The sequence below is a fragment of the Lampetra planeri genome, chromosome 48 (assembly GCF_965212315.1).
Source record: "Lampetra planeri chromosome 48, kcLamPlan1.2.h2, whole genome shotgun sequence".
NCBI classification, from domain to species: domain Eukaryota; kingdom Metazoa; phylum Chordata; class Hyperoartia; order Petromyzontiformes; family Petromyzontidae; genus Lampetra; species Lampetra planeri.
In genome coordinates, this window is record NC_136154.1 from 5,458,599 (window position 1) to 5,486,102 (window position 27,504).

At 50.7% G+C, this 27,504-nt stretch overlaps 1 protein-coding gene across 2 annotated transcripts in view; it reads right to left on the bottom strand.

Moving 5' to 3' along the window:
• Positions 1-8,264: 8,264 nt before the first annotated feature.
• FADS2 (fatty acid desaturase 2) overlaps positions 8,265-27,504 on the bottom strand; it is a 29,534-nt gene continuing 10,294 nt past the window's right edge. For both annotated transcript variants that reach the window (XM_078615888.1, XM_078615887.1), the window contains 10 exons: positions 22,107-22,217; positions 21,040-21,237; positions 19,858-20,085; positions 19,235-19,295; positions 17,346-17,422; positions 15,215-15,312; positions 14,556-14,652; positions 13,901-13,980; positions 13,164-13,289; positions 8,265-12,250 (listed from right to left, as the gene is read on the bottom strand). In XM_078615888.1, the coding sequence (XP_078472014.1) occupies positions 12,199-12,250; positions 13,164-13,289; positions 13,901-13,980; positions 14,556-14,652; positions 15,215-15,312; positions 17,346-17,422; positions 19,235-19,295; positions 19,858-20,085; positions 21,040-21,237; positions 22,107-22,217 (1,128 nt within the window). In that variant the 3' untranslated portion in view covers positions 8,265-12,198. The remainder of the gene's footprint in view (positions 12,251-13,163; positions 13,290-13,900; positions 13,981-14,555; positions 14,653-15,214; positions 15,313-17,345; positions 17,423-19,234; positions 19,296-19,857; positions 20,086-21,039; positions 21,238-22,106; positions 22,218-27,504) is intronic.

Genomic DNA, 27,504 nt, shown 5'->3' on the forward strand with positions numbered 1-27,504 from the left:
TAAATAAATGAAACAATCCTTACATTTATTATTCATTACTTATTTTTCCGTTTCAGCGGGACAACAACAGTGGTGGGCGCGCTGTTAGAGGGTATTTTTTTTTTATCCGAGACAGAATGAATGATACATTTTATTCGTGCTTTAGGCCCACACACGGAGTAAGGAAGCGGCGGCTTTGCCCACATTAGGAATACTGGGACGGGAATCCACGTGTTTTTAACGATTCAATGCGCGGTTAAACGGGAATCGACCGGTTTTTTTTAACAATGCAAAGCTTGATGTGTTCGAGCATGGATCGAGCGTGGATCGGGCATGGCTATCATATTTTCAATACCTATGCCTACTGTATGTCTCCGAGCGTGGATCGGGCATGGCTATGATATTTTCAATACCTGTGCCTTTGTGTTCGAGCGTGGATCGGGCATGGCTATCATATTTTCAATACCTCTGCCTTTGTGTTCGAGCATGGGTTGGGCACCGCTATCATATTTTCAATACCTCTACATATGTGTTCGAGCGTGGATCGGGCATGGCTATGACATTTTCAATACCTCTGGCAATGTCTTCGAGCGTCGATCGGGCATTGCTATCATATTTTCAATACCTCTGCCTGTGTCTTCGAGTGTGGATCGGGCATGGCTATGACATTTTCAATACCTGTGCCTATGTGTTCGATCATGGATCGAGCATGGCTATGATATTTTCAATACCTCTGCCTGTGTGTTCGAGCGTGGATCGGGCATGGCTATCATATTTTCAATACCTGTGCCAATGTGTTCGAGTGTGGATCCAGCATGGCTCTGATATTTTCAATACCTCTGCCTTTGTCTTCGAGTGTGGATCGGGCATGGATATGACATTTTCAATACCTCTGCCTGTGTGTTCGAGCGTGGATCGGGCATGGATATGACATTTTCAATACCTCTGCCTGTGTGTTCGAGCGTCGATCGGGCATGGCTATGACATTTTCAATACCTCTGCCTTTGTCTTCGAGCATGGATCCAGCATGGCTATCATATTTTGAATAAAAACACGTTCATCGTCACGTGATTTCTGGACCTAAAGGGACGAGTCGTGGATCGAAAAAGCCCCCTAAAATATTAGGCCACCCTCCTTGACGCCGATTGGCTTCCTTCCGCATGAACATACCTTACCATTCATTGTCGCGGATTCACTTTCTTTCCTGTTACAGCAGCTGCCGGAGGGACACTCCCCTGCAGCAGAAGCGCAAACACAAGCAAAGACAAAGACACCTGTCGTTTGCGAGCAAGCTACCTCCTACGATGTGAGGCCAGGGGACGCCACACCTGGAATCGTGTTCAGTTTTTTGTTCAGTGATCCAGCATCCGTTCGGTGGTTTTTGGCATTGCGCCGTGGCGGCTCGGAGATGTTAACTACCTCGCCTGGTGTGCGAAACGTCGTGAGAATTTTATTTTATTATGTTTTATTTTTATTATTTTATTATTTCCCTTTTTCGTGACCTCACCGAAAGTACCAATGAGAAAATGTTAATACATTTAATCACGACGTTTCGGGCACAACACAGCCACGTATAGTAGCTCAGTAGTGGGACTTACACATGGTAACATTAAAGTAAAAAGCAAGTTATATTTTTCGATTTAAAGCTTTCGTGACTGCAGGAATTTAGCATATTTATGGGAAATGCAGATATGGGATTAGTAATGAAAATTATTTTGTCAAGGCGCTCATCCCCCTCCAACCCAGCTTAAATATACGCTGCCAAGCTTGGTGGTGTTTCATTCAGACGCTGTTTTTCCGACAGACCTGTTCTTCACCTGAAGATGGCTGATTGCGTTGTGGCCGAAACGTCGTGAGAATTATTTTATTATGTTTTATTTGTATTATTTTATTATTTCCCTTCTACGTGACTTTACCGAAATAACCAAGAAGAAGCTAGTTATAGTTTTCTGCATTGGCACAAAAACTAAACTATTTCATAATTGACCAGATAAGGCTCTACTGAGCTGGCTATGACAAGCGATAGCGGCTCAGCCAAGTGGCGAATCAACACTTGGAAATGTATCGCAGCAGCCAAATCATCTCGACGCGTTGTGACGTCCAAGAGAAAAATCCACGCGACCACGGGGAGAGAGCCACCGCAAACTCCAAATATACAGCAGCAGGCGTCAGGGTGGGGATCGATCCCACGACCTCGTGCATACCAGGCGAGGTAGTTAACATCACCTAGCCACTGTGATGATGATGAGAAAGAGGCTGACTCCAAATATGCAGCAGCAGGCATCGTCAGTGTCGGGATCGAACCCACAACCTCCTGTAGACCAGGCGAGGTAGTTAGCATCTCCTAGCCACCGTGATGATGATGATAGAGACGCTGATTCCAAAGGTACAGCAGCAGATGTCAGGGTCGGCATTGAACCCACGACCTCCTGTGTGCAAGGCGAGCTGGTTAACATCTCCTAGCCACCGTGATGATGATGATGATGAAAGAAAGAGAGAAACGCACCATAAATATACAGCAGGCGCCCACGACCTCCTGTGTACTAGGCGAGGTAGTTAACATCTCCTAGCCACCGTGATGATGATGAGAGAGACGCTGACTCCAAACGTACAGCAGCAGGTGTCAGAGTCGGCATCGAATCCACGACCTCCTGTGTACCAGGCGAGGTAGTAAACATATCCTAGCCACCGCAGCGCCCCTAACAGTGATATCGAATTTAGCAGTTGTGGCGCGCAAATCGATCGATATCGCCATCAACACGACCGTTGCTACCCCCGTTCTGTTCATCCGCGGTGGCTTCGGCCTGCACCGGATTCACTTCGTGGCAAAAGTAGCACATGCTACTTATCAGTGTCTTATTATCCTGGTAGCAAAAGTAGCAAAATGCTACGCGCCCCGCACTTTCAAGGGCCCCGCGCTAAATGCTTTCAAGCTATCAATTCCGGTTCAGTGATTCTGCACTTGCTCTATTACTATAGTACTACACTGCCTTCAACTTTTATGAACGACTGGGTGTTTAAGGTTATCGATGTGTCGCATTACACTGGTCAACCAAAAAAAAAATCAGGCCTGGACTTTTGCACCTGTTTTAGACTAATTTCAGGGTGCTGATTCCCAATCTGATCTCAGATTTGCTCTATCACATCTCATTTTATGCTATTGGCATACCCCATTTTCATAGATTTTACCCGAAATTAACTCTGTCACTTATGATTGCAAGTGGTTGCGAGTCAGTGACTGCTTTAGTGTTAAAATATGGTGCTGTATTTTTAGGATAGTGTGTTTATAATATCATTTTATGTAGATATCCACATTTATTTCATATTTTTCTTCTGCAGTTTTTATTGAAAATGCAATATTTGATATCTCAAAAACCTGATGTCAGATTTGGAATCAGCACCCCAAAATTACCTTAACACCGTTGGAATACCTTATGCCAGAAAAAGTGTGTTGACCAGTGTTATCTGGCTCTGTAGCAAATGAAAAAAATCCAATTACTTTACTGTGCAAGTAAAACATTGGTGTGTTTTAAAATGTATGTGTGTTTTTCTTGTTTTTTTTTTAGGGCCCCTTCATAGCATATGCGACAGGACCTGCACCAGTCTAATCCGGTACTGACCCTCTTCACTGCTCGTGCTTGCCTCTTCCTACCGGCACCTACACCCGCACTCCACATTCCTGCTCCGCGTGCGGGCTGCGACGTCCTGGTGACGTTGGGAATTAAGGTCGAAGGGCGGTGGGGGTGGGGGGCTTAGGGAGCTTCGAATGCCTCTGAAACGCCAATAACCAAACTCTGCTGGGGGCCCGCATGGTCGGACTCTGGTAGCAACCGACTTTTTAATAAAAAAAAATTCCTACAACATCAGAGTGCAGCGCCACATTAAATACGCACTGCAATGACAATAGTTTCAAGCAATTTGAAGCATGTTATATTTTGGGGGGTGGGGGGCAGAGCTTTGTGACGTCATATTTGAGGGGGGGTCTGACTTTTTTATGACGCCGTGTGACGAGAGGGGGGGGGTAAAAAAATCGTCCAAAATCGCGTGACGTCATTTATGGACGGCCCCTAGGTGGACTCAGCCTCAAATGAGTACCTGGTGTGGAATTTAAAAACATCGCCTCTTGAGAGACAAAGGCGGCCGGGCGTGGTGCTACCCACTCACCCCCTCAGTGACGGCCTTCATAGGCGCTGCTACTCGCTACTAATAGCACTTGCCCCAACAGTCTGCTAGAGGCTACACGGGGGATCTTTGTCTGTGTATAGGCGCTGCTGCTTCTCACTACTAACAGCACTCGCCCTAACAGTCTGCTAAAGGCTACAGGGGGATCTTTGTCTGTGTATAGGCGCTGGGTGCTACTCGTTACTAACAGCACTTGCCCCAACAGTCTGCTAGAGGCTACACGGGGGACATTTGTCTTTCTTATGGACAAGTTGTCCGACAACCAACAACAACAATAGGAGCCAAGAACAAATAGTATGTTCTAATTTACTAGAAAATGAAATGTACAAACACATCAACTCAACATTGTATTTGTAAAGCTACAATGCCACGTGGCATGCAAGACCGGGTTGGTCCGTTTTAAAAATACTGTAATGAATAATAATCGTAACATTTGGATCGTAGATAGCCTACGTGTAAGGAGGTCAACACCCCACCCCCCACTCTCTCAGCCCAACGTGTTCCAGGAATTATATCGACCGAACAGCTTTGCCTGTGTGTGTGTGAGCTCCTCCGGCAGGCAAGACTGCGTTGGCTGGGTCATGTAGCCCGCATGCCCAGCCACCGCATGCCTAAACAGCTTTTGTAGGGCCGGGTCGAGGGGGCTAAACGGGCGCGGCACGGGCTAGAAAAGAGATGGAGTGATGTGGTACAGGAGGACGTGGAGCTGAGTGGACTTGCCGATGACTGGTACCAGCGGTGTCAAGATCGGCCTCTGTGGAGGGCGGAGGAGCGACGCTCACAACAACGAGCGGAGCGCCGGGTGGCTAAAGCAAAGCGATTACACTATGAGACCTCCTTTACCAGTGGCAAAATATAGTGATCAATTTTTACCCTTTCAACAGGTACAAAAACTGACACCTTTAAACAAGGCATCATGTTTGCAATAACCACAACACAAGCAGTCAAAATGCAAACAAAAAGAAACAACTCTGATAATGATATGCACTGTCCGTGAAGTTGATTGGTCCACACCCGAGACAGCTTTTCTTAGAGCCTAGTCTCACATGGTGTTGGACCAGATGACGCCAAAAGGTGTCCGTTTTTGTACCAGTTGAAAGGGTAAATACCTATCACTAAAGCAAAGCAAGTTGGCACAGTAGGGGGCACAGGTGGTGCATCAGCCAGTCATCTCGGTCATCTAAATCAGTCGACCCGTGGCACCTGCTGGGTCTGCCCCGTGACCTCCTGCCAGCGGGCGTTCGACACTTTACGTGCACATAGCCTGGCACAAGCGTCGTGGTGACGTCACCGCCACTTAGTGGCGAATGGCGGTTGTTGTTGTTGAGGTCGACTCAGCCTCAATGAGTACTTGGGGAGACAAATGCGACCGGGCGTGGTGTTGGCCACCCACCCCCTCGTGTGCCGTGCCGGCCTTCAGAGGCCGTCCATAAATGACGTCACGTGATTATGGACGATGTTTGACCCACCCCCCCTCGTCACACGGCGTCACAAAACGTCAGACCCCCCCCTCAAATATGACGTCACAAAGCTCTGCCCCCCTCCCCCCCCCCAAAACCATATTTTCATTTTTAAAATTAAACATGCTTCAAATCGCTTTAAACTATTGTTATTGCAGTGCGTATTTAATGTGGCGCTGTACTCTGATGTCGGAGAAAACATTTATTAAAAAGTCTATTTAATTAAGTAGAACGTGTTGTCTATGTTTATTTAAAGTTGCGCATTTTGATGAGACATCACATTTCTCAAACCCCCCCCCCCCCTCGTCACACATCGTCACAAATGTCTGACCCCCCCCCTCCCCCTATGTGCGTGACGTCATTTATGGACGGCCCCCTTGCCCCAAAAGTATGTCACAGGCTATACGGGGGATCTTTGTCTTTGTGCTAAGCCGCTGTTAATGAACTGAAAGCCGCTCGTATTTAATGTCGCCCGGAATGTTAATTAGGGGCCGGCGTGCAAACGGACGTTTCGCGTTGGACCCTTTTGCAGCTGAGGCCTATTCTGCAGGTGCTCGAGATTGACATTTTTGGGGTCGTGAGCGGAAATGGAACCTCCAAACCCCCCCCCCCCCGGGTTTGTAGCGCTAACCGCTGCGCCACCGCTCCCCACCGCTACACACACAAAGACAAAGTTCCCCCAGTACAGCCTGAACAGACTGTTGGGGCAAGTGCTGTTAGCGAGTAGCAACCTTTGCAGGCCGGCACGGCACACGAGCCCGACCGCCTTTATCTCCCTGTAGTGGTAATGCTTTCACACAACGTGCCACAGGTACTCATTTGAGGCTGAGTCAACCTAGGAACGGTTCAGATCATCGCCACTGGTTGTTGGCCGTTAGAGTGAGAATCGAATTCGGGTCGCCGGGTTCGTAGTGCAGCGTAGCGCGAACAGCTACACTGCCGCTCCCCGCTACCACCACCACCAGCACCACCAGCAGCACCACCAGCACCACCAGCACCACTACCAGCACCACCACCAGTACCACCACCAGCACAAGCACCACCACCAGCACCACAAGCACCACCACCAGTACCACCACCAGCACCAGCACCACCACAAGCACCACCACCAGCACCACCACCAGCACCACCACCACCACCACAAGCACCACCACGCCATTCGCCACGAAGTGGCGGTGACGTCACCACGGCGCCTGTGCCAGGCCACGTGCACTTTGAGGCTGCCACGTGAAGTGTCGAAGGCTCTCGCCGCTGGCAGGAGGAGGTCACGTGACAGACCCAGATGACACGGGTTGGCTGACTGAGATGACCGGTAGATGCAGACACACAGAGACACAAAGATCCCCCATACAGCCTTAACAGACTATAGGGGCAAGTGCCCTTAGCGAGCACCTATAAAGGCCGGCACGGCACACTAGGGGGTGGGTGGCCAACACCACGCCCGGCCGCCTTTGTCTCCCTAGTGGCGATGTTTACACAGGTGCACTTTGAGGCTATCACGTGAAGTGTCAAAGGCTCGCTGCTGCTGGCAGGAGGAGTTCACGGGACAGACCCAGATGACATGGGTTGGCTGAGATGACTGGTAGATGCAGACACACAGACACACACATACACACACACAGACGACACACACACGCACTCTCACGCTCCTGTGTTGCTCATGGTGACCTCCATAATGTGAGAGAAGATTACCCGGTTTACTGGCCACGGGTTTCTGGAAATGATCCGCTTACTCCGCGAGGGGGGGGGTTGTTGTTTGTAAGTTGGGGAACGTTTGGGAATCCCCACGGTGGTGTCGAGCGGCTCCTGGGCACGGGTGAATCAATCGGTGTGAAGTTCGCGGGGCACGGTGGCAAGTAGCGTTGTCGTACTGCAGTAGAGTCGTTGAATGGGCGAGTGAGTCGCTTAAGTGGTTGACTGGACGAGTGAGTGTGTGAGTTGATGACTGGGTGAATGAGTGGGTGAGTGGATCATTGGGTGAGTGATTGACTAGTTGAGTGAGTGGGTGAGTAAATGATTGGGTGTGTGAGTGGATGACTGTGTGAGTGAGTGGGTGAGTGGATTACTGGGTGAGTGATTGACTGGTTGAGTGAGTGTGTGAGTAAATGATTGGGTGTGTGAGTGAATGACTGTGAGAGTGAGTGGATTACTGGGTGAGTGATTGACTGGGTGATTAGCTGGGTGAGTGAGTGGCTGAGTGGATCATTGGGTGAGTGATTGACTGGTTGAGTGAGTGGGTGAGTCAATTACTGGGTGTGTGAGTGGATGGCTGTGGGAGTGAGTGGATTACTGGGTGAGTGATTGAATGGGTGAGTAGCTGGGTGAGTGAGTGGGTGAGTGGATCATTGGGTGAGTGATTGACTGGTTGATTGAGTGGGTGAGTAAATGACTGGGTGTGTGAGTGGATGACTGTGAGAGTGAATGGATCACTGGGTGATTGATTGACTGGGTGAGAAGCTGGGTGAGTGAATGAGTGAGTGAGTGACTGGGTGAGTTAGTGTGTGAGTGGATGAGTGACTGGGTGAGTGAGTGGGTGAGTGAGTGACTAGGTGAGTGAGTGAGTGACTGGATGAGTGAGTGACTGGGTGAGTGAGTGCCTGGGTGAGTGAGTGCGGTGGCAGGAACCAACAAGGCACTCCGGTCCACATCTTTCCAAGTTTAATTACTCTTGTTGAAAGTTTGCACACAGCACTAAAAACAGTAAAATGATTAAACACCACGAGGTCGAATATCTCAGATAGTCTCCAAGTCCCCTCTGCTGTCATCTCCTCATCCAGGCGCCTCTCTCTCCACATCGCCACCATAATCATCAACGTAGCCACAATTAACTTAAGCGTCACGCGAATTCCATCTTTCAAAAATCAATTATCATTGTTTGCCTGTAATTATAACCATCGCCGTCGTCGATGGCCGCTTTTACCCACAACCGCACCGCGGGTTTTCAGTTCTACGAGCGCGTGCGTGAGCGCGTGCGTTTCGAACAAAGGGGGGGGGGGAATCCACCCCCGAACCATTTCCTCCGCGAACACGCCATCGATGATGGAGAGGGGTGAATGTCTCTCCACCTCGCGCGATCTTTGACCCCCCCACCCCACCCCAACCTCCTTCGGATCGACCACGGGCCGCCAACATCACCAAAGGGATTGGCACCTCGCCTCGCCCTTCGTTGAACCCAAATGAAAACGAAACAATAACGAAATTCATCGTATTGGGCTCTTACAAAAGTCAACGTAGAACGTCGATCGTTCGCTCGCTCGCTCGCTGTGACAGCGACGTAGAGTCGGATTTTCCCGAACGTCCCCCCCCCCCCAACATTCCCCGAACATTGCCGTCACCGGATGGATCGCCCTCACCGGTCGTAAATGCGCACACCGCACGAGCCCGATGATTGGTAAACAAACAGCAGCACCCCCGTGGTAACGTCTCCACGGGGGCTTGTGCCAGGCTAGGTACACTCCGGGGTTCTGGCTGCTGGAATTATGTCACGGGACAGACCCAGCAGGTGCCGTGGGTTGACTGCTGTGCCAGGTTAGGTGCAGGAGAAGGTGGTCACGGGAACAGACCCTGCATGTGTCATGGGTTGTACTGATTGAGATGACTTGCAGGCGAACCACCTGTGCCCACCACTGTGCCAACTCACAGACACACTCACCCACACACTCAGCCAATCACACACATTCTCACCCACTCACTCGCCCACTCGCTCACCTGCACACACTCTCACACTCACACACTCACTCACACAGCCAATCACACACATTCTCACCCACTCACTCGCCCACTCGCTCACCTGCTCACACTCTCACACTCACTTACACACTCACTCACACACCCAATCACACACATTCTCACCCACTCACTCGCCCACTCGCTCACCTACTCACACTCTAACACCCACTTACATACTCACTCACACACTCACCCAATCACACACATTCTCACCCACTCACACTCTCACACTCACTTACACACTCACTCACACACCCAATCACACACATTCTCACCCACTCACTCGCCCACACTCTCACTTACAAACTCACAGACTCACTCACCCGCTCACTAACTATCACTCGCAAACTCACCCGCTCACTCACCCACTCACAAACTCTCATACTCACTGTTAGCAATCAACACTTACAAAGGCTGGCACAGCATACGAGGGGGGTAAGTTGCCATCACCACGCCTGTCCACCTTTGTCGCCCCAGTGCCGATGTTCTATACACATACACCGCACCGGGTACTCATTTGAGGCTGAGTTAATCTAGGGGAGGACCCAGAACCAGTCCAGATTATCGTGGTGGCCGTAGCTCAGTGCAGCACGCTGACCACTGCACCGCCGCTCCCCACAAATACAAAGATATCCCTCCTCCTGTAGCTTTTAACAGACTATTGGGGCAAGAGCTGTTAGTGAGTAGCACCGACGAAGGCCCCCACACACACAAACACACACATACGCGCTCTCCGTCGTGAACTCCAATCGGCCATCCTCCTCTCTTATCGCGTGGGACATGTTGAACAATCATCAGGCAGGCGCGGTGCGTTTGGAAGGGCACAGCAGGCAAATAACCAGGGCGCGTGATGAGAAGCCAGCAAGGGCTTAGTGGGGGGGTTTCGGGAAATGAAATCGACAACTCCCTGGAACCAGTCAGCGTCGAACTGGTTTGGGTCTCTGTGTGCGTGTGTGTGAGAGAGTGGAATAACTGGCCCAGCCAGAGCCACCACATCAGGGCACCCCACCCATCCACACACTCAGCGTACCAAGCACCATATAGAGGTTGGGGGGGAGGGCAGATATGAATAGAGAGAGATGAATAGGCTGGCCAATTGCACAACGATTCTGGCCATATTTAATACGTGGGCCCCAACCTAACCTTCAACTACAGTGGGCCCACTATCAACACTACCAAACCATCTTAGAGTGAACGCGCGCAAAATGCTACAATCTGATTGGCCCATCCTGATAGGCGTGAGCATGACCCAATTCAAATGCTTTTCTCCGATTCGCTGCTGTCCACATCGCTATCACGATATTTCGAACAATTAAAAATGCAGCCCGTCGCTCCAATTGGTCGATTCAATGCCACGCAGTGAACTCACTGGCCAAAGATATCGCCAAGGGCCATACAAAATTGGCCAATTCAACACTGTCGTCTTCTAATTGGCCAGTGGCACACTGCCGTGTGATTGGATAGTTGAACACGGCCGTCAATTTCACGGCATCACATCTGAGCAGAGTAGCTGAGTAAACACCGTCTTCCGATTGGTCGAAGATTTAACACAGTGACCCGATGGGCCAATATCACCACAGCCATCCCGATTGGTCGATTCAATACCGTCTTCCGATTGGTCGATGATTTAACACAGCGACCCGATTGACATTTATCACCATGACCATCTCGATTGGCCGATCAAACACCGTCTTCCGATTGCTTGACGATTTAACACAGAGACCCTATCAACAGTTATCACCACGGCCGTCTCGACTGGCCAATCAAACACCGTCCTCCGATTGGTCAATGATTTAACACGGCGACCCGATCGGCCAACATCGCCATGGCCGTTTCGATTGGCCGAATGAATAATGTGACGCTGCAAATGAGAAGACGTTGCAATGATCGGCACCGTTCATTTGAAGCCACGAGTCCCCACAAGTAACGCCCCAGCGGGCCTACATCGAGGATTTTCCCAGACTATTAGCAAGGCGGAGGGGATTGCTCAATGGGGCTACCGCTGCGTGCCGCGCTATCGGAGCGTTAAAAGTCCCAGGCGGCATAAACGCTCGCCGCCCCGACGTTTTCTGTACCAAAACAAAAAAAAATCACTAAAAAAAAGTTCCCCATGCGGATTTCCTTGGAGGGGTGACGGTAGCGGAAGTCACGTGGTTGTGTGTGTGTGTCTCTGTGACGTAGAGGTCAGGTGTGCGTGGTGTGGGCGTGGTTTAGTGTCGTCACGGGCTCACGCGCTCAGTTGCGAACCTGGAGGACCCGGGGTTCGATTCCCGCTCTCGCAGCCACCGCCAGCACTCGTGACGACTATATCTGAACAGGTCCTGCGCCTCCGCCTAGGTGGACTCAGCCTTAAACGAGTCCCTGGTGCGGTGTGAAAACATCGCCACTCGGGGAGACTAAGGCGGCCGGGCCACCCACCACCTCGTGTGCTCGCTAACAGAACTTGTCCCCCCCAACAATTCTGTTAAAGGCTACGCCGGGGATCTTTTGTGTTGGTGTGTTGATCCTTTTTCGCACCGTACCTAGGCAACTGCCAATCGGAGGTGAGTGTGAGTGCTGTGAACGCGCTGTTTGGTACGAGTGTGGTGCGTGGAGTGTCTGTGCGTGGTGTGTCGGTGTGTGTGCATGTGTACTATGTGTGTACTGCGTGCGCACTGTATCTGTACTGTGTACAGTGCGGTGTACAGTGCATGATGTGCTACGTACAGTGCGGGCTTCAATATTGCATCAGAGGTGTGTGTGTAGTGCTCTGCGTATAAACAATGGGGTTGGTGGTGAATGGTGGTTGTGGTTGTGAATGGTAGTGGATGATGATGGTGGTTGTTGTCTCCCACAATCGTCCACCACCTCACTTGTGCATGTAAGCGTCCAGCCACAGCTCCCCAGACGCCCTCAGCGAGCTGGCGTTGGGGATGGGAAGACGGGGAGAGAGAAACAAAAACGTCGTCACCACCAACCACAACAACAACAACCACGCAGACAGACCACGGGGTTTGGCAAGATGTCTCTCATCTGCAGCGCTACAGCCACGGTGTCTCCCCCATGTCCCCGTGTCTCCCAATGTCTCCCCATGTCTCCCCCATATTCTTGTGTCTTCACCGTACCCCCGAGTTTCCCCATGTCTCCCTTGTGTCTCCCTATGTCTCCTCAATGTCCCCGTGTCTCCCAGTGTTTCCCCATGTCTCCCCTATATTCTTGTGTCTTCACCGTACCCCCGAGTTTCCCCATGTCTCCCCTGTGTCTCCCTATGTCTCCCCAATGTCCCCGTGCCTCCCAATGTCTCCCCAATGTCCCCGTGTCTTCCCCGTGTCTCCCCCGTGTCTTCTCCGTGTCTCCCCCGTTTCTCCCCGTGTCTCCCCCGTTTCTCCCCACGTCTATCCCATGTCCCCGTGTCTCCATATGTCTCCACCAGATCTCCCAATGTCTCCCCAATGTCCCCGTGTCTCCTCCGTGTCCCCGTGTCTCTCACGTGTCCCCGTGTCTCCCCCATGTCCCCGTGTCTCTCACGTGTCCCCGTGTCTCCCCCGTGCCCCCCCCATGTCCTCGTGTCTCCCCCATGTCCCCGTGTCTCCCCCGTGTCTCCATATGTCTCCACCAGATCTCCCAATGTCTCCCCAATGTCCCCGTGTCTCCTCCATATTCCCGTGTCTCCTCCGTGTCCCCGTGTCTCTCACGTGTCCCCGTGTCTCCCTCGTTTCTCCCAATGTCTCCCCCATGTCTCCGTATCTCCCCCGTGTCCCCCCATGTCCCCGTGTCTCCCCCGTGTCTCCCCCATATCCTCGTATCTCCCCCATCTCCCCACCCATGTCTCACCGAACGACATCGACGCACGCGGTGATGAGCGGCTTGCTCTGGTAGTCCAGGCCGTGTTTGCTGCAGAGCGACTTGACGAGCGAAGAAATCTTGTGGTAGTTGTGACGCGGCATCGTGGGGAAGAGGCTAGAAACGTCAACATCATCAACATCATCAACATCATCAAAATCATTATCATCAACAACACTAACAACATCATCAACAACATTAATATCAACATTATCAACATCAACCACACTAACACTAACATCAACAAAATCAACAACATCAACATTATCATCAACAACACCAACAACATCAACATCATCAACACAATTAATATCAACAGCAACATCATCAACACCAACGTCAACCACACCAACACTAACATCAATAAAATCAACAATATCAACAATATCAACATTATCATCAACAACACCAACAACATCATCAACAACATTAATATCAACAAAAAAATCATCAAGACCAACGTCAACCACACCAACATCAATATCAACATCATCAATTACAGCAACCACAAACATACATGGTAACTGTGTGGGTGGTGATGATGACGTTGATGGTGTTCATGATGCTGATGTTTCGTTGATGGTGCTGATGTGTCGTTGGTTGTGTTGACGATGACGTTGGTTGTGTTGACGGTGACGTTGATAGTATTGATAATGATGCTGATGGTGCTGATCTGTCGTTGACGGTGTTGATGATGACGTCACTGGTGGTGACGTTTGGTCACTCACTGGTGCTCTATCTGAAAGTTGAGGTGACCGCTGAACCAGTCGTTGAAGAACGATTGGTCCACATTGCACGTGGCCTCCAGCTGCAAACAGATGGCAAACGAACATCACGGACCTACAGGGGTCTGGATTTGCACGACAGCCCACGCGTCTGTGTGTGTACGTGTTAGCACGCCATGCTCTAACAGGTTTAAAAATGAATCCGCGACAGAATGAATGATCAATTTAACACGTAGCAGAAGGCTTTCACGACCAATATTATCCATAATAGAGGGTTTTTGGGGAGGGTTAGATTGCGTAAATATGAATGTCGTTAAACCCGCCACCATCATAATGCCTGGGTCTCTCCCATGACCTCCTGCACCTATCCTGGCACAGCAGTCAATCCATAGCGCCTTGGTCTGTACCATGACCTCCTGCACCTATCCTGGCACATCATGAGGGCACAGCTGGTGCATCTGCCAGTCGTCTCAGTGAACCCATGGCACCATCTGGGTCTGTCCCGTGAACTCCTTCCGCACCCAGCCTGGCACGGCAGTCAACCCATGGCACCTGGGCCTGTCCCGTGACCTCCTGACAGCAGCGACAGCCTTCAACACTTCACGCGGCGGCTTGGGACAGGCCGCCCTGTGCTGCCCGCGCGGTCGTGGGCTCACACCTGCATCGTGGTCCAGTCCTTGTGCTTCTCGTGGTCGATGTCCATAGGGATGTGGTTCATCTGCGTCACCCACACGAACCAGTGGCTCTCGATCACCCTGCGCACGGGGGGCACGCGAGACGACGAGGAGTCGTGACGCGCGTCTTTCAAGAGGGGCCGCCGGACTGCCCAACAGGCGGCCATAGTAACAACAACAAAACGAACGCGAAAGCCATTCAGCCGTGGATAGACAATGGTGATGGTGGTAATTACACTGAGAGACAGAGAAAGGAGCACGTGGCTTAGAGAACACATGCAGGGGAGAGACATCATCATCGTCGTCAGAGTGATCCAGCAGTGGGTAGGCTATGGTGATGGTGATGATGATTAGACAGAGAGAGAGAGGGGCACTTGGATTAGAGAACACACGCAGGGGAGAGACATCATCGTCATCGTCAGAGAGGAGACATCACCACCATCACGGTGATCTCGACCCAACAGTGGACAGACCATGGTGATGGTGATTACACAGAAAGACAGAGGAGCATGTGGATTAAAGAACACACGCGTATGGTCGAGACATCACCACCACAACAGTCACATTGATCTCCATCCAGCAGCGGATAAAGGCCGCGTCTTCCTGGGGTGGAGTGGGGGATGGTGGGATCGACGCTCCTCACCTGACCACGAAGATGAGAGCCATGGCTCCCAGGAGGCCGTAGAAAGGAGTGTAGGTGAGGAAGTAGCGGATGTAGTAGGTGACCGACCACACCAGGTCCTGCAATGCACGTATAACGACACCGACAGCAACCGTGTACTAGGAGCCTCTTGACTGTTGTAGTGACATAGAATCGGTCACGTAGCAGCATAGCGCTGGCTGCTGGCGGGGAAGGGGATCTGCAGCTTACAGCAGTCCTGACTGACGGCAGGCCACGTGATAGACGAGAGAGGGATCTATGGGAAGGGTCACGGAAGGGGCACATCAAGACCCCACCCGCTAGTAAGTTCCAGAAAGGGGGCGTGGTCGGGGGCGGAGCCAGGCCACGCTGACAGTATAAGAGTATAAGAGGGGCCCCGGGAGGGGACCTCGGGGCTGTCGTTTGGAGTGGGATCCCGTCGTGCTGCTGGAGTCTTCGCCAGTCAGGCAGTCTACCAGCTGTCCTGGCTGGGAACCGTAGTTCATTTAGTGACGAGTTATAAAGTATTAACTGATAAGGCCATATTCTCTTGGTTCTTTCGGTAAAGTCACGTAGAAGGGAAATAATAAAATAATACAAATATAAAACAAACAAAAATTCTCACGACGTTTCGACTGCAACACAAGCAATCATCATCAGGTGTGAAATCCACAGCAAGAAAATTTGATAAGGCCATGTTAATAAACAGAGTGCCTCCTACTCCTAGTGTCTCTGATGTAGTCACTACACTGTTGTGACACGCAGCAACCACCCTAGGCCCGGCTTCTTCCGGGTCTTTGAAGCTCGACCCTTCCCTCGAACGTTCCCTTCCCCTTGTGTCCTTCTCGAGCCCTCCTTCTCGAACTTTCTCTCACCGCTTTTACCCCGGGCCAATCCCCCGTCCTTCTCCCTCATAGGTTCTCAACCGTCGCCTCCAGGTTCGAATTCCATTTTTTCCGCCTTTTCCCATTTGCACCTTTCCTCCAGTCCCTTCAAACCCTCGCCTCCCGAACAGTCATCCTGGAGGCCACTCGAAGCCAAGAGGAGGCTTTGGTCTACTCCCTGGAAGTCCGTCAGAGGGATCGCGACACCATTCGAAAAACCATTGGCCTGCTTTTGATAGAATCTCCACGTGGTGGTGGTGGTGATGACGATGATATCGGCCACAAATCGGTTGAGCTGCTATCCTTAGTGATAAGCCACGTCAGGGTGGCTTCTGAACAAGAGGCTAAATAACCAGTGAGGGCTTACACCTGTTAAGATAAAAAAAAAACTAGTTTAGTTTTATTCGTATATGTTTTTGTTCAGTGATGCATTTACCTTTTCTATACAGTAGGGTGGGTAGAATAATACTTAGGGTAATATTATAGTCGAAGGTATAGAGTGGTGTATAGTAATACAGTATATAATTTAATGTTGGGTTTGTCTGGTAGTATATAGTACAGGGTAGACCCGTGTGATGTAAGAGAAAAAAGTTTAGCTGGAAGCATATTATATTTTTTGCGACATAGAATTGGAATGTATTACTTACTGTTAGTAGCTCAGCTTATTGGAGAGTATATTTAGTATACTGATGATGCTATGTAGTTTATACTTTAGTTTTTTACGTGGTTGTTTAGTAACTACAGCTACATACTATTAACATTCCTTCCCTTTGTTAATGCTACCCCCATCCCCTCCCTTTGATGCTGCTAATCCTGCATAATGCACGGGCATAATATGACTTTGAAACCCCCCGCCCACCTCCTACGCATTTCCCATAAATATGCTAAATTCCTCTTGATTTTGAAAAATAATTTTGTCAAGGCGCTCTTCTTCCCCCTCCAACCCAGCTTAAATATACGCTCCGAGCTTGGTGGTGTTTCATTCTTCACCTGAAGACGGCTGCTTGTGTTGTGGCCGAAACGTCGTGAGAATTATTTTATTATGTTTTATTTTTATTATTGTATTACTTCCCTTCTACGTGACTTTACCGAAAGAACCAAGAAGATGATGCCTTGTATAAAGGTGTCAGTTTTTGTACCAGTTGAAAGGGTAAAAACCTATCACTATATCATTTAATTTTGTTAGAGCACACGACTCGCAGTGTTGAGTGTACTAGCCCGGGACCATTGCGATCCCGAGTGTGACTCACCACCCAGTCTCTCCTCTTGAACATCGTGCTGATGATTTGCATGTGGAAGTACACGGGGATGAGAAGGGGTGGCCCGACTGCAGAACACCAGACAAAGACAAAGGTAAAGTATCCGAACACCCACCGACCCAGCCAATGGAACACAGAGGCAAAGGTCAAATATCCATCCAGCCACCCACCACCCACCAACCCACTCAATGCAACACAGACAAAGGTAAAATATCCACCCCCCACCACCTACCCACAATGCAACAGAGACAAAGTATCCGAACACCCACCCACCCAATGCAACATAGACAAAGACAAAGCTACAGTCTCCACTCGCTACCCACCCACCCAATGCAACAGAAAGACAAAGCTACAATATCACCCCCCCACCACCCAACCAATGCAACACAGACGAAGACAAAGCTACAGTATCCACCCCCCCACCACCCACCCACCCAATGCAACACAGACAAAAACAGAGGTAAAGTATCCAAACACCCACCCACGCAATGCAATACACCCACAACTTGTCTAGAAGATTGCTGTTGTCTGTCTGTATATCTATTGGACCGTTCTGCTAGTATGTGTGTATGTATGTACGTCGAACTTCTTTCGCACCGTACGTAGCCATCCCTGCTAATCGGAGTTGCGATTGGCACGGCTGACTGGCGCCCGCCAACAACAATTACCCGCAATTCACCAGGAAGGTGCGGTGACGTCACCAAGGCGCCTGTGCCGGGCCAGGTGCCCCTTTGAGGCCACGTAAAGTGTGGAAGACTCGCTGACAGAAGGTCACGGGACAGACCCAGCAGGTGCCATTTGTTGACTGACTCAGATGACTGGCAGATACACCACCTGTGCTTCCCACTGTGCCAACTCGCTGCGTTCTAGCTGCCTCGTGCTCCGCGCGTTGTTGTGAGCGTCGCTCCTCCACCCTCCGCTGTTGCTGGAGGACAACTGCCTCAAACTGCCCAGTAGCGTCCTTCACGAGCCTCCTCCACGGAGGCCGATCTTGACACCGCTGGTTCCAGTCGTTGGCAAGTCCACTCAGCTATATATCCTCTTGAACCACATCACCCCATTTCTTCTCTAGCCCTTGCTGATGGGAATGTGTCCACATCTTTCGAGGATTTGTGAGCTGCTCACACAATCCCCCCTGGTTAAACCCAGGATGGATCATAGGCAGGCCAGCCTGAATGTTTCTAACCGGCGCAAATGTTCCTTTGGGGGGGGTCCATGTTTCGCAAGCGTAGAGAATGGAGGGCATGACTGTGGCCGAGAAGACCCGAAGTTTCGTATGGGGCGATAGACCAGGTAGCTTCTACACAGCGTTACGCAGCCGTTTAAACAATAAGAGTGAGACCTCTGCTGCCAAACCGGAGCCGGTCATGAGCACACTGCCCAGGTATGGAAAACTCTCCACTCTCTCCACAACTGCCCCATCACCAATTGGGAGTTGTGGGCATGGAGTGTCTGGTGGTACAAAATACCCAGGCAGGTGCTTAGTTTTAGTGGGACTAATGCTAAGGCCCCACCACACACACACACACAAAGACACAGACACACATAGACAAAGACAGACATACAAAGACACAGACACACACACAAAGACAGAAATACACAAACACAAGACAGGCACACAAAGACACAGACACACAAAGACATGCACACAAAGAGACACACACAAGACACCGACACACGCACAAAACACACAAATAAACACAAAGACAAAGACACACAAACACACACAAAGACAGATAGACACAAGACACAGACACACAAAGATACATACACACAAATAGACACACACACAAGACACGGACACACACGCACAAAACACACAAATAAACACAAAGACACAGACACACACACAAAGACACAGACAGACACAAAGTACTCACTTAGAAAGAAGTATTTGTGCTGTTGATTGTAAGGAAGGATTTTCATTTTCTTGACTCCGTACTACACATATGGGGGGGGGCAGGGAGGGGGGGAATACAGAGCATAACTCAACATTTATTTTACCGCTCACAAAAAACAATGATCCCCTCCCCCACCGTATCGCTGGGTTCGTAGCGCAACGCACTAACCGCTGTCACCACCGCCATTATGATCACGACCACTGTCACCACCATCACCACCACTACCCCCACTATTTCTATCACCTCGATCATCACTTTCACCATCATCACCCCCACCACTGCCATCACCACTATCCACCACCACCACCATTATCAAATTCACTCTCATCACGATCATCATATTCACTCTCATCACGATCATCATATTCACTCTCATCACGATCATCATATTCACTGTCATCACGAGCATCATCATAATCACCATCATATTCACTCTCATCATCATATCCACTGTCATCACCATCATATTTTCTCTTATCATCACCACCATCATATTCACTCTCATCACCACCATCATCATATTCACCCCCCCCCCACTCATGCCCTTCTCCCAATGCCCCCCCGCCGCCATTACCTTCCCCCCCACCCCCACCCCCCATCACCTCCACGGGTTGCGTGCGTCCCAGCACGAACACGTGCAGCATGTTGACGTCGGGGTCTTTGCGGAAGACGTTGGGCTTGGCGTGGTGCTGGAAGTGGCGGTGGTTCCACCAGCTGCCCGAGGCGCCCTTCAGGTGGCCGATGATGAACTTGTGGAGTAGGTGGTTCCAGCGTGACGAGCGGAACACCGACAGATGCCCGAAGTCGTGCTGCAGCCAGCCAGCCTGGGCCTGCCAGCGGAGATGCGCGCGCGGTGTGAGCGGAGGGCACGGTTCGGTCGGTCGGAGATAACGGAGATAGAGCAGAGAGAGGAGAGAGAGAGTGAGCGAGAGAGTGAGCAAGCGAGAGAGTGAGCGAGAGAGAGAGCGAGCAAGAGAGTGACCGAGAGAGTGACCGAGAGAGTGACCGAGAGAGTGACCGAGAGAGTGAACGAGAGAGTGAACGAGAGAGCGAACGAGAGAGTGACCGAGAGAGTGACCGAGAGAGAGAGAGCGAGGGAGCGAGCGAGAGAGCGGGCGAGAGAGCGGGCGAGAGAGCGAGCGAGCGGTGAGGGTTTGCATAAAGTAAAGTAAAAAAAAATACGAAATGATGAACGAAGCAAAGTGCCGAATACACCGAGCATCTTCTTGTGTCCACTGATCGTAAAAAAAGAGAGAGGAGAGAGATGGGCGGATCGACTCGTATAGACCCCCAGACTTACATAGATTCCCACACTCACCACACAGAGATACATAGACTCATCATACAGATCATGGGACCTCCTTTGCCAGTATTAAAATACGAGAGAGTAGGTTTTCCACTTTTTTCTTGCAACAAAACAAGCGTTAAGATGTTAAGGAATGAGTGTTAAAACATCTTGACACCTGTTTTGTTGCCAGAAAAAAGGGGAAAACCTATTCTCATCATCATACAGTGACCCACAAACTCGCCACAAACAGAGAGAGACACATAGACTCACACAGAGAGACCCACAGACTCACCACAAAGACATGGACACCCATAGACTCACAGAGACCCACAGACTCGCCACACACCGAGAGACACCCATAGACTCACAGAGACAGCCACAGACTCGCCACACACACAGAGAGACCTATAAATTCACACAGAGACCTACAGACTCACCACCTTCACTGAGAGACCCACAGACTCACCACACACACACACAGAGACCCGCGGCTGACCTGCGACGTGGCGAGGATGATGGTGACGAGGACTGTGGGCACCCAGCCGGTACCGAAGAAGGCCAGGAGGCCCCAGGCCAGCACCTCGAGGAGAATGATGTGGCCCAGGTAGAGCGAGAAGAAGGAGGCGGAGGCTCGGAAGAGGCCCATGGTCTCGGCCGTCGCTCGCAACCTCTGGAAGTCCTCCACGAGCTCACGCTGTCGATTAGAGGCAATGGCGGCGGTGAGAGCAAGGCAAGAGAGAGAGAGAGCCAGGTGAGAGGGAGAGCTTCCTCCTATTTAGGCTCCGCTCCTTACTCTTTAACCCACTGCCTCCTTCCTCTTTAGTCCTCATTCCTTCCCCTTTAGGCCCCACTCCTTCAGGTGAAGAACAGGGCTGAATGATAATTCAGACGCTGTCTTTCCGACAGACCTGTTCTTCACCTGAGGACGTCTGCTTGCGTTGTGGCCGAAACGTCGTGAGAATTGTATTTTATTTTTTTTTATTTTTATTATTCTATTATTTCCCTTCTACGTGACTTTACCGAAAGAACCAAGAAGATGAATCCCCGCAGTCACGAAAGCTTTAAATCGAAATGTGTTGTTGTTGTTGTTTTGGGAAAATGGAGGGAACCGGAAATAGAGGGAGACCTCACGTACAATGGATGCTTTCATTATACATTTTTATTATACTTTTAGTTCATTATAATGTGATGTCATTTTGTTAATGTATCATAGCACCATGTATTGCATGGTTTGCACGAATCGTCCTCTATAAGTAAAGTTTGATTGATTGACCAAAGGACATTTGGGCGCCAGAAAGATGTGGCCACTACTCGACCATATTGGCACTACAAGACAGAGAATAAAGTGGAAATACCAAATGACGAAATGTTGCAGTGGTCACCCTCTACGGGCTATTTGCCCCACGGATCGTGATGATGATGATGATGGAAAAAAGACTCAATATTTCAAGAGCCGTGATGCGCGCGGTGAATATAAATAACGCCACGGAGGGGTCGTGGAAGAGCCACGTAATGGCTTAGGAGCCGCAGGTTGCCGAAATCTGCCCTGGCCCTGGTCAGTACCTTCTTGCCGTTGTCTTGACTGGGCTCGTCCGGTGCCAGGTCTCCGATGTAGAACATCTTCAGGTATTTCTGGGAGACCGACAGATTCGGGTGGAAGGCCCGGAAAGCGTCCTGCGGATCACCCCGGGGAACGAGAGAGAGAACGAGAGATGCGGTAAATAAGCGGGCACTTAGCTGGGTGGTGGTGATGGTGGTGATGATGGTCAGAGTGGTGGTGTTTATGGTAGCCGTGGTGGTGGTGGAGGTGGTCGTGGTGGAGGTGGTTGAGGTGGTCGTGGAGGTGGTGGTAGAGGTCGTGGGGGTATGGAGGAGGAAGAGGAGGGGATGGGCCGTAGTTGCGAGGTGAGCAATTAGCGCGCTGCGCTACGAACACGGCGACCCGAGTTCAATTCCCGCTCACGGCCACCACCAGTGACGATTATCAGACTTGGCCTCAAATGAGTACCTGGTGCGGTGTATAAACATCGCCACTCGGGAGACAAAGGAGGCCGGGCGTGGTGTTGGCCACCCACCCCCTTCATAGGTGCTCGCTAACAGACTACCGAGTGGGCGGCCTAAACCTCCTGCCGGCAGCAAGAGGCCACACTTCACGTGGTGGCCTCAAAGTGCACCTAGCCTGGCACGAGGGCCGTGGTGGTGACGTCACTGCCATTTAGTGTGGCGAACGGCGCTATGGATTGACTGCTGTGCCAGGATAGGTGCAGGAGGTCATGGGACAGACCCAGGCGTTATGGATTGACTGCTGTGCCAGGATAGGTGCAGGAGGTCATGGGACAGACCCAGGCGTTATGAGTTGACTGCTGTGCCAGTGCTCCCCACAAACAAAAATATCTCCCGTCTAGCCTGTAACAGACTGTAGGGGCAAGTGCTGTTAGCGAGCACCTATGAAGGCCGGCACGACACACGAGGGGGTGGGTGGGTGGCCAACACCACGCCCGGCCGCCTTTGTCTCCCCAGTGGCGATGTTTTACACATCGCACACAAGTACTCATTTGAGGCTGAGTCGACCGAGGGGGAGAGCCCAGGACGGGTTGTTTAGATAACATTGGTCAACAAAAAAAAAATTCTGGCCTGGACTTTTGCAGCTGTTTTAGACTAATTTCAGAGTGCTGATTCCAAATCTGATCTCAGATTTGCTCTATCACATAATTTGTATGCTATCGGCATACCCCATTTTCATTGATTTTACCCGAAATTAACTCTGCCACTTATGATTGCAAGTTGTTGCGAGTCAGTGACTGCTTTAGTGTTAAAATATGGCGCTGTATTTTTAGGATAGTGTGTTTATAATATCATTTTATGTAGATATCCACAATTGTTTCATATTTTTCTTCCGCAGTTTTTATTGAACATGCAATATTTGATATCTCGAAAAACCTGATGTGATAGACCAAAAACTGATGCCAGATTTGGAATCGGCACCCCAAAATTGCCTTAAACCCGTTGGAATACCTTATGCCAAAAAAAGTGTGTTGACCAGTGTAATGGCTGCTGTCAATGGCGGCGGTGGTGGTGGCGGTGGCGGCCGTGAGCGGGAATTGAACTCGGTCGTTCGCCAGCAAGACGTGTGGAGGAATATTTTAACAGCAGTCTCCTGTGGGATGGGTTGTGAGGGGGGGGCAGTGGGGGGTTGGAGGGGAGGGTGGTGGTGGTGGTGGGGGGTATCTAATGAGGTCCGTTGCCAGGGCAACGCAGCTTGCCTGCCTCCCACACCATCGCTCTTCCCGTTCCCACGGCAACCGGGGAGATTCACGCTCTGGTCCATGAGCACGCAGAGGCGATGCACACTGATACAAGACCCCCCGTATAGCCTGTGGCAGGCACGTTGGGGGGATGTGCTGTTCGTAGCGAGTGGCAGTACTGTGGCTCATCCAGACGGGGGGGGGGGGGTGGCCACCAGCACCACGCCCGGCCGTCTTTGTCTCCCCAGCGGCGATGCTTTTCACGCATCGCACTCAAAAATGTTTACTACGCACCGGTACCAGTTACTCATTCGAGGCTCAGTCGATCTAGGAGGATGGATGATGGGGTTGGGGATGGTGATGATGGTGATGATGGCGGTGGTGGTGGTGGTGATGATGATGTTGGCAATGGTTATTGATGATGATAGTGATGGTGGTGGTGATGATGGTGGTGGTGGCGATGATGGTGGTGATGATAGTGGTGGCGGTGATAATAATGACGGTGATGGTGGTGGTGATGATGATAGTGGTGGTGGTGATGATAGTGGTGGTGGTGATGATGATAGTGATGGTGGTGGTGGCGGCGGCGATGATGGTGGTGGTGATGATAGTGGTGATGATAGTGGTGGTGGTGATATTGGTGGTGATGATGGTGGTGGTGATGATGATAGTGGTGGTGGTGATGATATTGGTGGTGATGATGGTGGTGGTGGTGATAATGATTGTGATGGCGGTGGCGGCGGCGATGATGGTGGTGATGATAGTGGTGATGATAGTGGTGGTGGTGGTGGTGGTGATGATGATGTTGGCAATGGTTATTGATGATAGTGATGATGATGATGTTGGCAATGGTTATTGATGATGATAGTGATGGTGGTGGTGATGATGGTGGTGGTGGCGATGATGGTGGTGATGATAGTGGTGGCGGTGATAATAATGACGGTGATGGTGGTGGTGATGATGATAGTGGTGGTGGTGATGATAGTGGTGGTGGTGATGATGATAGTGATGGTGGTGGTGGCGGCGGCGATGATGGTGGTGATGATAGTGGTGATGATAGTGGTGGTGGTGATATTGGTGGTGATGATGGTGGTGGTGATGATGATAGTGGTGGTGGTGATGATATTGGTGGTGATGATGGTGGTGGTGGTGATAATGATTGTGATGGCGGTGGCGGCGGCGATGATGGTGGTGATGATAGTCGTGATGATAGTGGTGGTGGTGGTGGTGGTGATGATGGTGGTGGTGATGATGGTGGTGGTGGTGGTGATGATGATGTTGGCAATGGTTATTGATGATAGTGATGATGATGATGTTGGCAATGGTTATTGATGATAGTGATGGTGGTGATGATGATGATGGTGGTGGTGGTGGTAGTGGTGGTGGTGGTGATGATGGTGGTGGCGGCGATGATGGTGGTGGTGATGATAGTGGTGGCGGTGATGATAATGACGATGATGGTGGTGATGATAGTGGTGGTGGTGGTGATGATGATAGTGATGGTGGTGGTGGCGGCAGCGATGATGGTGGTGATGATAGTGGTGATGATAGTGGTGGTGGTGATGATAGTGATGGTGGTGATGATGGTGGTGATGATAGTGGTGATGATAGTGGTGGTGGTGATGATAGTGATGGTGGTGATGATGGTGGTGATGATAGTGATGGTGGTGATGATGGTGGTGGTGGTGGTGGTGGCAGCGATGATGGTGGTGGTGATGATAGTGGTGGTGATGATAGTGACGATGGTGGTGATGATGATAATGAGAATGGTGGTTATACAACCTCTCACGCACACCCATCCATTACAGCTACCCAGTTAACAACAAAAACAACAGCCCAGCCAAATGGCGTCAGCTTTGGAATATCGTTCACAGTTTTCGTCTGATTAACACCATGAGCTAAAAATAGCAAAAAATGAAGACAAAGAACCCCCGTGTAGCATCTAAAAGACCGGTGGGGCAAGTGCTGTCATCAGCGAGTAGCAGCAGCGCATATACACAGGCAAAGATCCCCCGTGTAGCCTCTAGCAGACTGCTGGGGCAAGTGCTGTCAGCATTGAATAGCAACAGCGCCTATACACAGACAAAGATCCCCGGTGTAGCCTCTAGCAGACTGCTGGGGAAAGTGCTGTGAGCAGCGAGTGGGTAGCCACCAGCGGCAATGTTTCCCACACACCGCACCAGCCGCTGTACTTTTCCTAGGCTGAGTAGACCTACGGGAGGAAGTGGCTCAGGATAATCGCAACACCAGAGCAAGGTGACAGCAAGTTCACAAATTGAGGCTTCCCTCCCATCAGTACCAGCATTTCCCTTCCGGCACCAGCATCGTCATCATCATAATCATCAGTACCATCATCATAACCACCATCATCATCATCAACACAACCATAAACATCACCAGTACCATCAACATCATCAGTACCATCATTATCACCACCATCATCATCATCAACACAGGCATTAACATCACCAGTACCATCAGCATCATCAGTACCACCATCACCACCATTATCATCATTATCATCATCAACACAACCATCAGCATCACCAGTACCATCATCACCTTCATCACCACCATCATCATTATCAACACAACCAGAAGCATCACCACCGCCACCACCACCGAGATGGCGAAAGCTGAAACATTTCCTTTCTCGATGAACAAATAAAAACATTACGCAACAGAAGAAAAAATGAGGCAGTTGACCAGGCTGGTACCTCGTGAATGGCAAATTCCACCCACCACTCACATTCCACCCACCACTCAGTTTCCACCCACCAATAAGACTCCACCGACCAATCAAATTCTATCCACCACTCAAATTCCACTCACCACTCAAATTCCACCCACCACTCAAATTCCACCCACCACTCAAATTCCACCCACCACTCAAATTCCACCCACCACTCAAATTCCACCCACCACTCAAATGCCACTCACCACTCAAATGCCACCCACCACTCAAATTCCACCCACCACTCAAATTCCACCCACCACTCAAATTCCACCCACCACTCAAATTTTACCCACCACTCAAATTCCACCCACCAATCAATTTCCACCCACCACTCAAATTCCACCCACCACTCATACTCCACCCACCACTCAGCTTCCACCCACCACTCAGCTTCCATCCACCACTCAGATTCTGATGCCCCTACCACTCAGAATCCACCCACCACTCAGATTCTGATGCCCCTACCACTCAGAATCCACTCAGTGGCAGGGGTCTCTCTGCGCTCCAGACGGAGTCCAGGAGATGGGACCGCCGGACCAACGCTTTTACTCAGGAAAACAAAATTCCTGCGCTCAGAAAACTGAACAATGCGGTGGCCCATTGTGATCGTCACTGGCACTGCCAGAGACTGACATCCGCCCCCGTTCCCACAGCCATCGCCATCCTCTCGCTACGCAACTGAATCCGTAACTTCTTTCGCAACAGCAACGCCGGCCCATCCGCGGCTCATCAGGCAACATTCTAGCGCCGAATGTCCGTGAGCCAGAGGTCGCAACCGGGTACCCGATACCCGTACCCTACCCGATATCCGGCTACCCGTACCCGGCCGGGTACGGGTACCCATTTGCGACCCTGGTGCGGCCGGGTACGGGTAGGCCGTGAGTCACTGGTGAGTAACTGTTTGTCACTCATTTCCCAACGTCTCGTCTCTTCTCACAATTCAAGTTCCTAGAATCAACCCACCCGCGCCTGCAACATG